This window comes from Mercenaria mercenaria, chromosome 12, assembly GCF_021730395.1.
Source record: "Mercenaria mercenaria strain notata chromosome 12, MADL_Memer_1, whole genome shotgun sequence".
Lineage (NCBI taxonomy): Eukaryota > Metazoa > Mollusca > Bivalvia > Venerida > Veneridae > Mercenaria > Mercenaria mercenaria.
The window spans coordinates 30794474-30809535 of NC_069372.1; the positions used below are offsets into that span (position 1 = coordinate 30794474).

The 15062-nt window shown below is 38.1% G+C and overlaps 1 protein-coding gene across 1 annotated transcript in view; it reads left to right on the plus strand.

Moving 5' to 3' along the window:
* Positions 1 to 15062, plus strand: part of LOC123533207 (TBCC domain-containing protein 1-like) — a 320801-nt gene that overhangs the window by 240475 nt on the left and 65264 nt on the right. Inside the window, exon 15 of the mRNA XM_053520503.1 lies at positions 6978 to 7100. Coding sequence (XP_053376478.1) covers positions 6978 to 7100 — 123 coding nt within the window. The remainder of the gene's footprint in view (positions 1 to 6977; positions 7101 to 15062) is intronic.

Below are 15062 nucleotides of genomic sequence, written 5' to 3' on the forward strand. Positions count from 1 at the left end.
CCTTAGGAACTGTGGTTTTGAACAAGAAGATTTTCAAAGTTTTTCCTATATCAGTCACAAGGTCAAATCAAAGGAAAAGCTTGTGAACACTCTAGAGGCCACAGTTGTGATTCAATCTTTATTAAGCTTGATCAGAATGTTTGTCTTGAGATCACTAGTTCAAGTTCTAATCTGGGTCATATGGGGTCAAAAACTAGGTCACCCAGTTTAAATCAAAGGAAAAGCTTGTGAACACTCTAGAGGCAACAGTTGTGACTTAATCTTTACGAAACTTGGTCAGAATGTTTGTCTTGATGATCTTTAGGTCAAATTCGTAACTGGGCCTTGTGGGCTCAAAAACTAGGTCACAAGGTCAGATCGAAGGAAAAGCTTGTGAACACTCCAGAGGCCACAGTTGTGACTCAATCTTTATTAAGCTTGATCAGAATGTTTGTCTTGATGATCACTAGTTTAAGTTCTAATCTGAGTCAAAAACTAGGTCACCCGATTAAATCAAAGGAAAAGCTTATGAACACTCTTAAAGTTGTGACTCAGTCTTTATGGAACTTGGTCAGAATGTTTGTTTTGATGATCTCTAGGTCAAGTTTGAAACTGGGTCATGTGGGGGTCAAAAACTAGGTCAGTAGGCTGGATCAGAGGAAAATTGTGTTAACATTCTAGATATCACAATTTAGAGAATTGGTCAGGATGTTTGTCTTGATGACCATGACCTCTAGGTCAGGTGCAGATCTGCATCATGTAGGGTCAAAAACTAGGTCACCCAGTAAAATCAAAGGAAAAGCTTGTGAACATTCTAGAGGCCACATTTATGACTCAATCTTTATGAAACTTGGTCAGAATGTTTGTCTGAATGATCTCTAGGCAAAATTGGAAATAGGGCCATGTGGGGTCAGAAACTAGGTCACTATGTCATATCAAAGGAAAACCTTGTTAAGACTATCGAGTCAACAGTTTAAGTTTGAAACTCATGAGAATTGGTCAGAATGTTTGTATTGATGATCTCTAGGTTAAGTTTGTATCTGGGTCATTTAGCCCTAGGCCCTGTGGTTTTGGACAAGAAGATTTTTAAAGTTTTTTCAAATACAAGTCTTTATAAACCATGTAAACCCCTGGGCGGGGCTATATTTGACCGTAGGAAGATCATTTGAACAATCTTGGTAGAGGCCCACTAGATGATGCTACATACCAAACATCAAAGCCCTAGGCCCTGTGGTTTTGGACAAGAAGATTTTCAAACTTTTTCCCTATACAAGTCTACATAAACCATGCGACCCTTAGGGCGGGGCCATATTTGACCCTAGGGGGTTTAAGTTTGAAGCTCATGAGAATTGGTCAGAATGTTTGTATTGATGACCTCTAGGTTAAGTTTGAATCTGGGTCATTTAGCCCTAGGCCCTGTGGTTTTGGACAAGAAGATTTTTAAAGTTTTTTCAAATACAAGTCTTTATAAACCATGTAAACTCCTGGGCAGGGCTATATTTGACCGTAGGAAGATCATTTGAACAATCTTGGTAGAGGACCACTAGATAATGCTACAAACCAGGTATCAAAGCCTTAGGAACTGTGGTTTTGGACAAGAAGATTTTCAAAGTTTTTCCTATATTAGTCTATGTAAATCATGTTACCCCAAGGGCAGGTCCATATTTGACCCTAGAGGGATAATTTGAACAAACTTGGTAGAGGACCACTAGATGATGCTACACACCAAATATCAAGCCCTAGACCTTGTGGTTGTGGACAAGAAGATTTTTAAAGTTTTTCCTTTCGGTTGCCATGGCAACCAGAGTTTTGTGTGGAATTCAATTCTTTGAACAACTTTTGAAGGGGACCACCCAAAGAACATCTAGGCCAACTTTCATCAACTTCCACCAAATGTTTTCAGAGGAGATGTTGTTTAAAGGAAAGTGCAGATGGACAGGCAGTGGATGGTCTGTGGTCACAATAGCTCACCCTGGACACTTTGTGCTCAGGTGAGCTAAAAACTCAGGGCCTAGAGCTTTGATATTTGGTATGTAGCATCATCTAATAGTTCTCTACCAAGTTTATTCAAGTTATCCCCATGGAGTCAAATATGACTCCTCCCTGGGGGTCACATTGTTTATATAGACTTATACAGGGAAAAGCTTTGAAAATCTTCTCGTCCAAAACCACAGGGCCTAGGGCTTTGATATATGTATATACAATATATATATATCATCTAATGGTCCTTTACCAAGATTTTTCAAATCATCCTCCTAGGGTCAAATATGGCCCCGCCCTGGGGATCACATGGTTTACATAGACTTATAAAGGGAAAAGTTTGAAAATCTTCTTGTACATAACCACATGTCCTAAGGCTTTGATATTTGGTATGAAACATCATATAGCAGTCCTTTACCAAGATAATTATTTCCCTGCGGTTAAAAGTGGCCCCGCCCCGTGGGGCACATTGTTTAAATAGACTTGTACAGGGAAAAAAAACTTTTTTTTAAAATCCTGTCTTAAACTGTAAGGCCCAGAGATTAGATATTTAATATGTGGAATGCTCTAGTGGTTCTCTACCAAGATTGTTAGAATCATGACCCTGGGGTCAATATATGCCACGCTCGGGGATCCCTTGTTTTACATTGACTTATATAGGAAAAATCTTTAAAAATCTTCTTGCCCAGAACCATAAGGCCCAGGCCTTAGATATATGGTATCTAGTATTGTCTAGTGGTCAACTTTCAAGTTTGTTCAAATCATGACCCTGTGTTCAAAATGGACTGCACCTCTGGTTAAACAATTTTTACATTGGCTTATATAGGGAAAAACTTTAAAACAAATTTCTTTTCTGTAACCATAATAGGCCCAGAGCTTAGATATGTGGCATGCTCTAGTGGTTCTCTAACAAGATTGTTCAAATCATGACCCTGGGATCAATAAAGGCCAGTAGTGACCTACTGTTTCGTTTTCAAAGATACAGCATAGAAATTTGGACCACATATATAATTTTGATACAGATTTCAATACTCATCTTGAATAGTCTTAATAATGACTTACTGACCTACTTTCTTGTTTTTGAAGGTACAGCACAGAAATTTGGACCACCTGTATAACTTGATACAGATTTCAGTACTCGTCTTTAATACTCTTAACCCAGACCTACTGACCTTCTTTCTTGTTTTTGAAGCTATGGCAAAGAGATTTGGATCATGTGTATAATTTTGATACAGATTTCAATACTCATCTTGAATAGTCTTAATAATGACTTACTGACCTACTTTCTTCTTTTTGAAGGTACAGCACAGAAATTTGGACCAAGTGTATAACTTTTGATACAGATTTCAATACTCATCTTTAATATTCTTAACCCAGACCTACTGACCTACTTTCTTGTTTTTGAAGCTTAGAGGCAAAGAGATTTGGATCATGTGTATAATTCTTGATACAGATTTGGATCATGTGTATAATTTTTGATACAGATTTCAATATTCATCTTGAATAGTCTTAACCCAGACCTACTGACCTACTTTCTTGTTTTTGAAGCTATGGCAAAGAGATTTGGTTCTGGGATGGTCTGTGTATGAAAAGAATTTGAACCACTGCCTTACCCTTGCATGATCGTAAGAGGCGACTAATAGTGTCTTAACACTTGGTTTTGCAGTAACTCTGTGATTCCAGCAGGTATGCAAATTTTGATGCCATACCTCATGTTTTTATTTCGATGTAAATGAGATGTGGAACCAAAATTTGTAGTCCTGTTTTTGTTGCATATAACCTATACTGTGTTGGTGTACCATAAAACCCAAATAAATAAATGAATGAATAAATGTATAATTTTTGATACAGATTTCAATATTCATCTTGAATAGTCTTAACCCAGACCTACTGACCTTCTTTCATGTTTTTGAAGTTAAGCAAAGTAATTTGGACCTGGTGTATAGTTTTTATGCCCCCGAAGGGAGGCATATAGTTTTTGAACCGTCTGTCAGTCAGTCAGTCTGTCGGTCTGTCTGCAATTTTCGTGTCCGGTCCATATCGTTGTCATCGATGGATGGATTTTCAAATAACTTGGCATGAATGTGTACCACAGTAAGACGACGTGTCGCGCGCAAGACCCAGGTCCGTAGCTCAAAGGTCAAGGTCACACTTAGACGTTAAAGGATAGTGCATTGATGGGCGTGTCCGGTCCATATCTTTGTCATCGATGGATATATTTTCAAATAACTTGGCATGAATGTGTACCACAGTAAGACGACGTGTCGCGCACAAGACCCAGGTCCGTAGCTCAAAGGTCAAGGTCACACTTAGACGTTAAAGGATAGTGCATTGATGGGCGTGTCCGGTCCAAATCTTTGTCATCGATGGATGGATTTTCAAATAACTTGGCATGAATGTGTACCACAGTAAGACGACGTGTCGTGCCCAAGACCCAGGTCCGTAGCTCAAAGGTCAAGGTCACACTTAGACGTTAAAGGTCATTTTTCATGATAGTGCATTGATGGGCATGTCCGGTCCATATCTTTGTCATTCATGCATGGATTTTAAAATAACTATGCATGAATGTGTGACACAGTAAGACGACATGTCGCGTGCAAGACCCAGCTCCGTAGGTCAAAGGTCCTAAACTCTAACATCGGCCATAACTATTCATTCAAAGTGCCATCGGGGGCATGTGTCATCCTATGGAGACAGCTCTTGTTGATACAGATTTCATCTTGAATAGTCTAATCTTGACCTACTGACCTACTTTCTTGTTTTTGTATGGCATAGAAATATGGACTTCATGTATAACGTTTGGTACAGATTCCAATACTCCTCTTAAGTATTCTTAACCCTGACCTAGTAGGTCAGTACCTACTTTCTTGTTTTTGAAGCTACAGCAAAGAAATTTGTTCAAGCAAGCAACTAAAGTCAGGTGAGCAATATAGGGCCATCATAGCCCTTTTGTTTTAAACTTAAACCTTCCATGAATATTTATCAACATGCATAGTTGTATCCTCCCCACACCTCGCTCCTCTTATTTCTTTGCCATTCCTCAGCACAAACTACTTCCTGTATTTATTTAGTAGAAACTTTTAACTGTTTAAGCAAGCAACTAAACTCTGGTGAGCGATATAGAGCCATATCATGGCCCTCGTCTTCAAAACTATAGCTTTGAAAATTTATACATTTTTTGTTGTCAATAGTGAAGTAAGATTAAGAACCATAAATCTTTTTATACGCCCGTTTGAAAAACGGGACGTATTATGGGAACGCCCCTGGCGGGCGGGTGGGTGGGTTGGCGGGCGGGCGGTCGGCGTCCACAGACCTTGTCCGGAGCATATCTTCTACATGCATGAAGGGATTTGATGAAACTTGGCACAGTTGTTCACCATCATGAGACGGAGTGTCATGCGCAAGAACCAGGTCCCTAGGTCTAAGGTCAAGGTCACACTTGGAGGTCAAAGGTCAAATTCAAGAATGACTTTGTCCGGAGCATATCTTCTTCATGCATAGAGGGATTTTGATTAAAGTTGGCACAATTGTTCATCATCATGAGAAGGAGTGTCATGCGCAAGAACCAGGTCCCTAGGTCTAAGGTCAAGGTCACACTTAGAGGTCAAAGGATACAAGAATGAAAACTTTGTCCGGAGCATTTCTTTCTTCATGCATAGAGGGATTTTGATATAACTTGGCACAAATGTTCACCACCATGAGGCGGAGTGTCATGCGCAAGAACCAGGTCTCTAGGTCTAAGGTCAAGGTCACACTTAGAGGTCAAAGGATACAAGAATGAAAACTTTGTCCGGAGCATTTCTTCTTCATGCATAGAGGGATTTTGATATAACTTGGCACAAATGTTCACCACCATGAGGCGGAGTGTCATGCGCAAGAACCAGGTCTCTAGGTCTAAGGTCAAGGTCACACTTAGAGGTCAAAGGATACAAGAATGAAAAACCTTGTCCGGAGCATTTCTTCTTCATGCATAGAGGGATTTTGATATAACTTGGCACAAGTGTTCACCACCACAAGACGTAGTGTCATGCGCAAGAACCAGGTCCCTAGGTCTAAGGTCAAGGTCACACTTAGAGGCCAAAGGTCAGATACAAGAATGACTTTGTCCGAAGCATTTCTTCTTCATGCATGGAGGGATTTTCATGTAACTTGACACAATTATACACCATCATGAGACGAAGTGTCATGCGCAGTTCCCTTCTTTAGAATTACTTCCCTTTGTTGTTACTATAAATAGCTTATATTGTAACTTTTTCATTACTAGTCGTAGGGAAAAATCGAGACCACTTTTCTGTAGTACAACATGCATGCTACATCCAATTTTGAGGTGTATTTTGACCAGTCCTCTACCTGGTAAAGATTTTTGTGTGGACTTACAATTTTTTTTTTGATTTTTTTTTTTTTTTTTTTTTAAGATTAACTTCCCTTAGTTGGTTACTATAAATAACTTATATTGTAACTTTTTTATAATTGACCGTAGGGAAAAACCAAGACCACTTTTCTGTGGTACAACATAGATGTTACTTTCCAATTTTAGGTGTATTTTAAGGTATCTCTACCTGGTAAGGAGTTTTTTTGTGGACTTAGAAAAACAAAACACTTAGTTATTACTAAACAACTACAAAATTAAAATTCCATTTGCAAATACAGGTGCTAGAGTAAAGAAATTTGCTGTGACGGGCGTATATTGTGACATTCTTGCACTCTTGTCTTGCATAATATTGCGTTACATCAAGCACTTATAGATGAAGGTTGGCATCAGAGGCAGTGCTCTTGTTTACAGTAAGCAACTATAACTAAGTATTACTTGGAATTACTGCAGTTGACATTTATTTCAAGATTTGATGGGCAACAGTCATATTGTCGCCTTTAATAACTATCCTTTCGTAGCTGCTTATGCTTTTGGACATAAATCTATTTTAAATAAGCTCTATTTGCAGATGTTACCTGTGTACAGGATAATGTGTACATGGTTACCTCTTTGATAAGATTTTGTATCACTATTTATATTACTTCAGGTCAGTGACAATAGAGAAATGCCGAAACTCTACCATTATTCTTGGGCCAGTGGAAACACATGTATATATGAGTCACTGTGAATCTGTCACCCTGGTTTCATGTGCTAGGGTAGTATCTATCAGGTAAGACAGGACTATTATATCTGACACTTTAGATCATTTCAACTCAGTGGAAAAAGATCAATAAAAATATTTTCTAGGTCACATTAAAACAATGCAGTATTGTTAGATGAGCAAATGACAGTCCATCTTTAGCTGTTCTGCTGGAAACACATGACATTTACACAAGCATTGCTGGAAGGGAGGGCTAGGGGGAGTGGGGGATGAATACATGGGTCCCGAGGATTAAATTATATTAACCATATACTGGTCCGAGTCATAAATCGGCCAATTTTTGCGGTTTTCCATAAATATATCTCTCTATACAACGGATTTATACAAAATTTCTACCATATGTACTTTAATACAAGCAACATTGATTGTTATTATTAACAGTATAGTAAACAATAAAACCGTGCTTAAAATAACAGATAGGTTAAGCCTCCACACTTTACCTTCTAGAGGTTGTAAATATTCGGCCACTTTTTAGCTGGACTAAACGAAGTATAAAGAGAGCTATCCTACTCGACCCGGCGCCGGCGTCTTTCCGCATCCCCACCTTGGTTAAAGTTTTTTTTACACTTTCTCTTTTTTTCAACTTACCTCTGTAATTACTTGATGGATTTGATTCAAACTTGAAATACTTATTCCTCATCATCATCCACATCATCTGACATTAGGGCCATAACTCTGGCACCAATATTTAATGAATTATCCCCCCTTTTCACTTAGATTTTCAGGTTAAAGTTTTGATGCACTGTCACTCTATCTCTTGTTATTACTGAATGGATTTGATTTAGACTTAAAATAGTTGTTCAACTTCATCACCCACATCATATGACACAAGGTGCATAACTCTGGCACCATTTTTTGCTCATCTGATTTTTTGAAAAAAAATGATGAGTTATTGTCATCACTTGAGCGGTTGTCGACGTCGGCGTCGGCGTCGGCGTTGCCTGGTTAAGTTTTATGTTTAGGTCAGCTTTTCTTCTAAACTATCAAAGCTATTGCTTTGAAACTTGGAATACTTGTTCACCATCATAAGCTGACCCTGTATAGCAAGAAACATAACTCCATCTTGCTTTTTGCAAGATTTATGGCCCCTTTTGTACTTAGAAAATATCAGATTTCTTGGTTAAGTTTTATATTTAGGTCAACTTTTCTCCTAAACTATCAAAGCTATTGCATTGAAACTTGGAATACTTGTTCACCATCATAAGCAGACCCTGTACATCAAGAACCATAACTCCATCTTGCTTTTTGCAAGAATTATTGCCCCTTTTGGACTTAGAAAATCAGTTTTCTTGGTTAAGTTTTATGTTTAGGTCAGCTTTTATCCTAAACTATCAAAGCTGTTGCTTTAAAACTTGCAACACTTGTTCACCATCATAAGCTGACCCTGTACAGCAAGAAACATAACTCCATCCTGCTTTTTGCAAGATTTATGGCCCCTTTTGGACTTAGAAAATATCAGATTTCTTGGTTAAGTTTTATGTTTAGGTCAACTTTTTCTCTTAAACTATCAAAGCTATTGCTTTGAAACTTGCAACACTTGTTCACCATCATAAGCTGACCCTGTATAGCAAGCAACATAACTCCATCCTGCTTTTTGCAATAATTATTGCCCCTTTTGGACTTAGAAAATCATTTTCTTGGTTGAGTATTATGTTTAAGTCGACTTTTCTCATAAACTATCAAAGCTATTGCTTTAAAACTTGCAACAGTTTTTCACCATCATAAGTGGACACTGTACATCAAGAAACATAATTCTATCCTGCTTTTTGCAAGAATGATGGCCCTTTTTAGACTTAGAAAATTGTGGGTAGGACAATATTTCTATTACACAAAAAAAATCAGATGAGCGTCAGCACCCGCAAGGCGGTGCTCTTGTTTCATGAAGTATTCCCCTTTTTAACTTAGAATTTCAGGTTAAAGTTTTGGTGCACTTTCACTCTACCTCTGTTATTACTGAATGGATTTGATTCAAACTTAAAATAGTTGTTCAGCATCATCACCCACATCATATGACACAAGATGCATAACTCTGGCACAATTTTTCATGAATTATTCCCCCTTTTACTTAGAATTTCAGGTTAAAGTTTTATGCACTATCACTCTCTCTCTGTTACAACTGAATGGATCTGATTCAAACTTGAACAATTGTTCAACATCTTTACCCTTATCATATGACACAAGGTGCATAACTCGGGGGACAATTTTTTCAAATTTTTTCCCCCCTTTTTTACTTAGATTTTCGGGTTAAATTTTTTGATGCCTTTCACTCTGCTCTGTTATTACGAAGGATTTGTTTCAAATTAAATAGTTGTTCAAATCACCCCCACACCATATGACAAAAGGTCAAAAACTCTGGCACCAATTTTTCATTAATTATCCCCTTTTTTTTACTTAAAATTTTTTGGGAAAAAGTTTTGATGCACTTTCACTTGCTCTTTTATTACAAAATGGGTTTTTGTTTTAAAACTTAAAATAGTTGTTCCATCTCCCCCACACCTATGAACAAGGTGATAACCCTGCACCAAATTTAATGAATTTTCCCCTTTTTGCTTAGGATATACTTTATAGTGTTTTGATACATTTTTCTTACCTCTCTTATTACTTTAAGTTGATATTTTTGACATAGATGGGGCTATCGTGCAATATTTTTTCCCAAAATTGGAGTCATTAAAACTTCCAGTGACAGCTTAGTTTCCTCAAGTGCCCGTTTCACTACCAGCATCGAGATAGTCGAGCGCGTGTCCCCGGTGACAGCTCTTGTTGTCCCTGTCACAAAGTGACAAGGTGAGCTATTGTGACCGCTTGTGCCCGGGCGGCGTCAACAATTTCTAAAAAACCTTCTTGAAAACCATGGGCAGATTACACCAAACTTCCAGGAATGATCCTTGGGGGGCCCCCCTTTAAAAAATTTTTCAAAGATTGAATTTTTTGCAGAACTTTCGGGTTTGCTAGGGAAAATGAAAGGAAAATCTTTAAAAAATCTTCTTGCCCAAAACCAAGGGTGGGCTTTGATATCTGGTGGTAGCCATCTAGGGGCTTTACCAAAAATTGTTAAAATTATCCCCTAGGGTCAAAATGGCCCGGGGGTCACAGGGTTTTATAGACTTATTGGGGAAAACTTTGAAAATCTTCTTGTAAAAAAACCACTGGCCTTGGACTTTGTTTTTGGGTATGTAGCATCTTAGTGGTTTTCACCAAGATTGTTCAAATTACTGCTGGGGTCAAATGGCCCCCCCCAGGGGCCCCAATTTTTACATGACTTAATGGGAAAAAAAAGTTTAAAAATCTTTTGTCTGAAACACAACACTTACCCCTTTGATATTTGGTTTGTGCATTGTTTTTATGGTCCTCAACCAAAATTTTTAAAAATTTGTACCCCTTGGGTGAAAAGGGCCCTGCCCTGGGGGTTTAAGTTTTATAAGCTTAAATGGGAAAAAAGTTTTAAAATCTTGTCTGAAACCATACGCCCTAGGCTTTTGATTTTTGGGTATGATCTGTCTGTAGCCCTTCCCAAAATTGTTTAAATTATGCCCGGGGTTAAAAGAGGCCCCCCCACCCCGGGGGTCACTTAGTTATTATGTGAGTTATTAGGAAAAATAATTTTAAAAAATCATTGATCCTTTTTCCAAGACTGTTTAATTTAATTCCTGATCCCCCCAATAATATGATGTCACTTGACGTGCCCTTTTGCCCTACTGACTACTTTTTGTTTTTTAGCCCCCTGCCGAGTGACAAGGAGGACAGATGAGCTATTGTGACCGCTTGATGTCGGGGTTTGTCAACAATTTCAAAAAAAAAAATTTCATGAAAACCACGGGGCAGAATTACACAAAAACTTCACGGGAATGTCCTTGGGTGCCCCCTTTCAAATTGTTCAAAAATTTAATTCCATGCAAAACTCTGGTTGCCAGGGAAAGGAAAAGTTTTAAAAAATCTTCTTTTCCACGCGGTCATTTCCCCCTTTTTGTATAGTGGAAAATTTAAAAAAAAAATTCTTGTGTAAATGCTGGCCCGATTTTGAAAAATTTTACAAAAATGGTCCTTGTGTGCCCCTTACCAAGTTTGTTCAGATTTTTATTCGTCAAAAAACAGGGCCGCCGAGGGCGGGTCATTTTTCCCCCTATTAATGTGTTTATGAAGAAATTTTAAAAAATTTTCCTGTGTAAAACCTTTTTCTCAATTTTAGATGATTTTACAAAAATAGTGTGGTGACCCTTACCAAGATTGCGCCATCCGTCCTTGAAATTTCGTGTCCGCTTGAACTTTTAAACCCCTTAAAGGATTTCAAAAAAATGACAAAAAAGTTCACTACACCAAGACGACATGCAAGCGCATGTTTGGATGGTAATTTCAATCAAGGTCACACTTCTGGGTCAAAGGTCATTGAGGTGTTTCGTGCCGCTCTTACTTTTGAACTGCTTGAATGATTTCAAAGAAATTTGGCACAAATTTTCACCACACTAGACTACATGCAAGACTTGTTTCGGATGTTTAGCTTCAAGGTCAAGGCACATTTGGAGTGAAAGGTATAGAATGTGATTCGTGTCCCTCGTAACTCTGAACTGCTTGAATGATTTCAAAAAAAAACTTGGCACAAATGTTCACCACACTGAGGGACAGAAAAACGCATTTTTTTTGATGACTTGCTTCAAGGTCAAAGGTAACTTAGGGGTCAAAGGTCATATTGCTTTGCTTTGTGTTTTTTGTTTGCTTTGAGGTGTTTGTTTTTTATTAGCTCCCCCTGTCACATGTGACAAGGTGGCTTTTGTGATCCCCCGTCGTCAGTGCCTCCGTCGTGTGGCGCAAAATTTCTTGTCTGCACGTTAGTGGTTTATTTTGACTTATTTTAACCAAACTTGCACAAAACTTGTATCACCATAAGGTCTCGGTTATTCTTGAACGGCCAGATCCCTTTTTTTGGGTTCCAGATTATGGCCCCTGAAAGGGCCAAAATTAGCTATTTTGACCTTGTCTGCACAAAGCAGCTTTATTTTGATTTGATTTTCCCAAAATTGCACACAACTTGTATCACCAAAAGGTCTTGGACCCTTTCTTAAAACCGGCCCAGATTCCTTTAGGGGTTTCCCAGGTTAGGCCCCCTGAAAGGGCCAGAATTAGCTATTTTGACCTTGTCTGCAAATAGAGCTTCATTTAGATTTTATTTTAACCAAACTTGCAACAATTGTATAACCTAAGATTTTGGGTTCCTTTCTTAAAACGGGCCCAGATTCCATTAGGGTTTTTCCAGAGTGTGGCCCCTGAAAGGGCCCAAAATTGCATTTGACTTGTTCAAATTGCAGCTTCTTTATTTTTGAATTTAATCAAATTTGCACAAAACTTGTGTCACCAAAAGATTTTGGGTTCCCTTTTCTTAAAACCGGGCCAGTCCCTTAATGGGTTCCGGGGTTAGGCCCTAAAAGGGCCAAAATTACATTTTGCCCTTGTCTGCAAATAGCAGCTTATTTAGATTTGATTTTTAACCAAATTGCACACAACTTGTATCACCAAAGATATGGTTTTTTCTTGAACGGGCTAGATCTCATCAGGGGTTCTGTATTTTTGGGCCCCCTGATAGGGGGGTGGGCTTGTTTTCTCTATAGGGGCTATATAAAAAAACTTTGAAAATCTTCTCAAAGCCGGGCCCGTTTTAAAAAATAATTTTACACAAATGTCCTTGGTGACCTTCTCCAAATTCCTTGAGTAATTTTTTGATTCTTCGAAAAACATGGGGGGCCTAGGAGACCCCCTATCCCTTATGGCCAATAGAAAATTTTAAAAAATTAATCTTTTGTATGAAACTTTGGCCTGATTTGAAAATAATTTATTTAATGTATTTTAAAAGAAAATTTCAGCTTATATTCTCATAATTTTTTTAATTTTTTTCTTATGATCTTTTGCCTGAAGATTGTTCTTTAGGTGCAAAAACGGGGACGATTGGGGCCTCATGGCCCTCTTTTTTGGCAAGCCCCTTTTTGTTCTCTTACAATTTTTTTTTTGGAATTACTTCCTTTTTTTTGTTAGCCACCGAAAGGTGAGTATTTGCCCCGTTTTTGGGCCCGTCGTAGTGCGTAAGCGTCAACAATTTCAAAAAAATCTCTTGAAAACCACGGGGCAAAATTTACACCAAACTTCCCAAAATGCCTTGGGGGGCCCCCCTTTAAAAAATGTTAAAAGAATTGAATTCCATGAAAAACTCTGGTTGCCAGGAAACCGAAGGAAAAATTTTTAAAAATCTACTTGTCCAAAAACCACAGGGCTAGGGCTTTGATTCTGGTATGTAGATTATCAGTGGTTTTCTAAAAAATTATTCAAATTATCCCCCTATGGTCAAATATGACCCCGCCTGGGGGGTCACATGGTTTATATAGATTTTAGGGAAAATTTTAAAAAATTTTTTTTGTAAAAACCCACGGCCTAGGGCTTGATATTTGGTATGTACTTATCTAGTGTTCTCTCCCAAAAGATTGTTCAAATTACCCCCCTGGGAAAATGTGGCCCCCCCCGGGGGGTCCCAAGTTTTACATAGACTTATATAGGAAAAAAGTTTAAAAATCTTCTTGTCTAAAACCACAACATTAGACCTTTGATTTTTTGGTTTGTAGCTTGTCTTATGGTCCTCAACCAAAATTGTTCAAATTGTACCCCTTGGGTGAAAAGGGGCCCCTGCTTGGGGGCCCCAATTTTTATAAGACTTAATAAAAAGTTTTAAAAATCTTTTGTCTGAAACCATAGACCTAGTCTTTTGATTTTTGGTATGAGCATTGTCAGTAGTTTTTCCCCAAAATTGTTCAAATTTTTTCCCCCTGGGTTTAAAAGGGGCCCCCGCCCGGGGGTCATTAGTTATTATGTGAGTTTTAAAAAAAAAAATATTAAAAAATCACCTGATCCTTTTTCCAAGACTTTTTTAATTTTAAAAACCTGATGCCCCCCAATTAAATATGGTCACTGACGTGCCCTTTGACCTACGACCTCTTTTTTTTTTTTTTTAAGATACAGCTTTGAAAATTTGATGATCACAGTTTTGCCACAATCGTAAAAAACTGGGAAATTTTATTGACCATGAAAGACCACTGCTTTCTTTAAAATTTTTTTATCAGTTTGACTTTGAAACATGTGCTCATATTTCCAGGGGCGCCAGGGGCATCATGACCCTTTTTGGGACTTAAAAAGCTTATTTTGAAACTTTTTTGCTCACCGGCAGTCCTTCAGCGCAACAAATTTTACCCCTTAAACCAGAGGGCACAATTTTAGCCAATCTTAAAGAAACTTTGTCAGAATGTTACCCTAATAATTTTTTGACGAATTTATATGGGGCATTGGGGGGAAAAAAATAGTCCCGGGTCAAATCAAAGGAAAAGTTGTTAAAATCTAAGGGTAACAAAATTTGACCAATTTAAAAAACTTGGTCGAATGTTCCCCCCAAAAAAATCTTGGACGAATTTGATATTGGGTCATTGGGGTCAAAAAATAGGTCACCGGTCAAATCAAAGGAAAAGCTTTTTCCACTCTTTAGGGAAATTTTGGCCCCAAACTTAATTAAAAAATTTGGGCAGAAGTTCCCTCATAAAACTTGGAGGTTTGATATTGGGTCTCTGGGTCACCCGGTAAATCAAAGGAAAAGCATGTTTAAAACTGTAGAGGCCTATTTTTGATGGTATCTTCATGAACTTGGGCAAAATGTTAATCTGATGCTCAAAGTCCCCTTTGAATCTGGTAAAGTGGGGAAAAAACTAGGTCACCCGGCAAAACAAAGGGGAAAACTAGTTAAACCCCTGAGGCCCCATTTTTGACCAGTTTTTAAAGAAAACTTGGGAAATGTTAATCTTTATGATCAAGGGCAATTTAAATCGGGTCGGTGGGGTCAAAAACTAGGTAGGTCAAATCAAAAAAGGAAAAGCTTGTTTAAACTTAGAGGCCCTATTTATGACTGTATTTTCATGAAAATTAGTAAAAAGTTAACTTATGACCTTT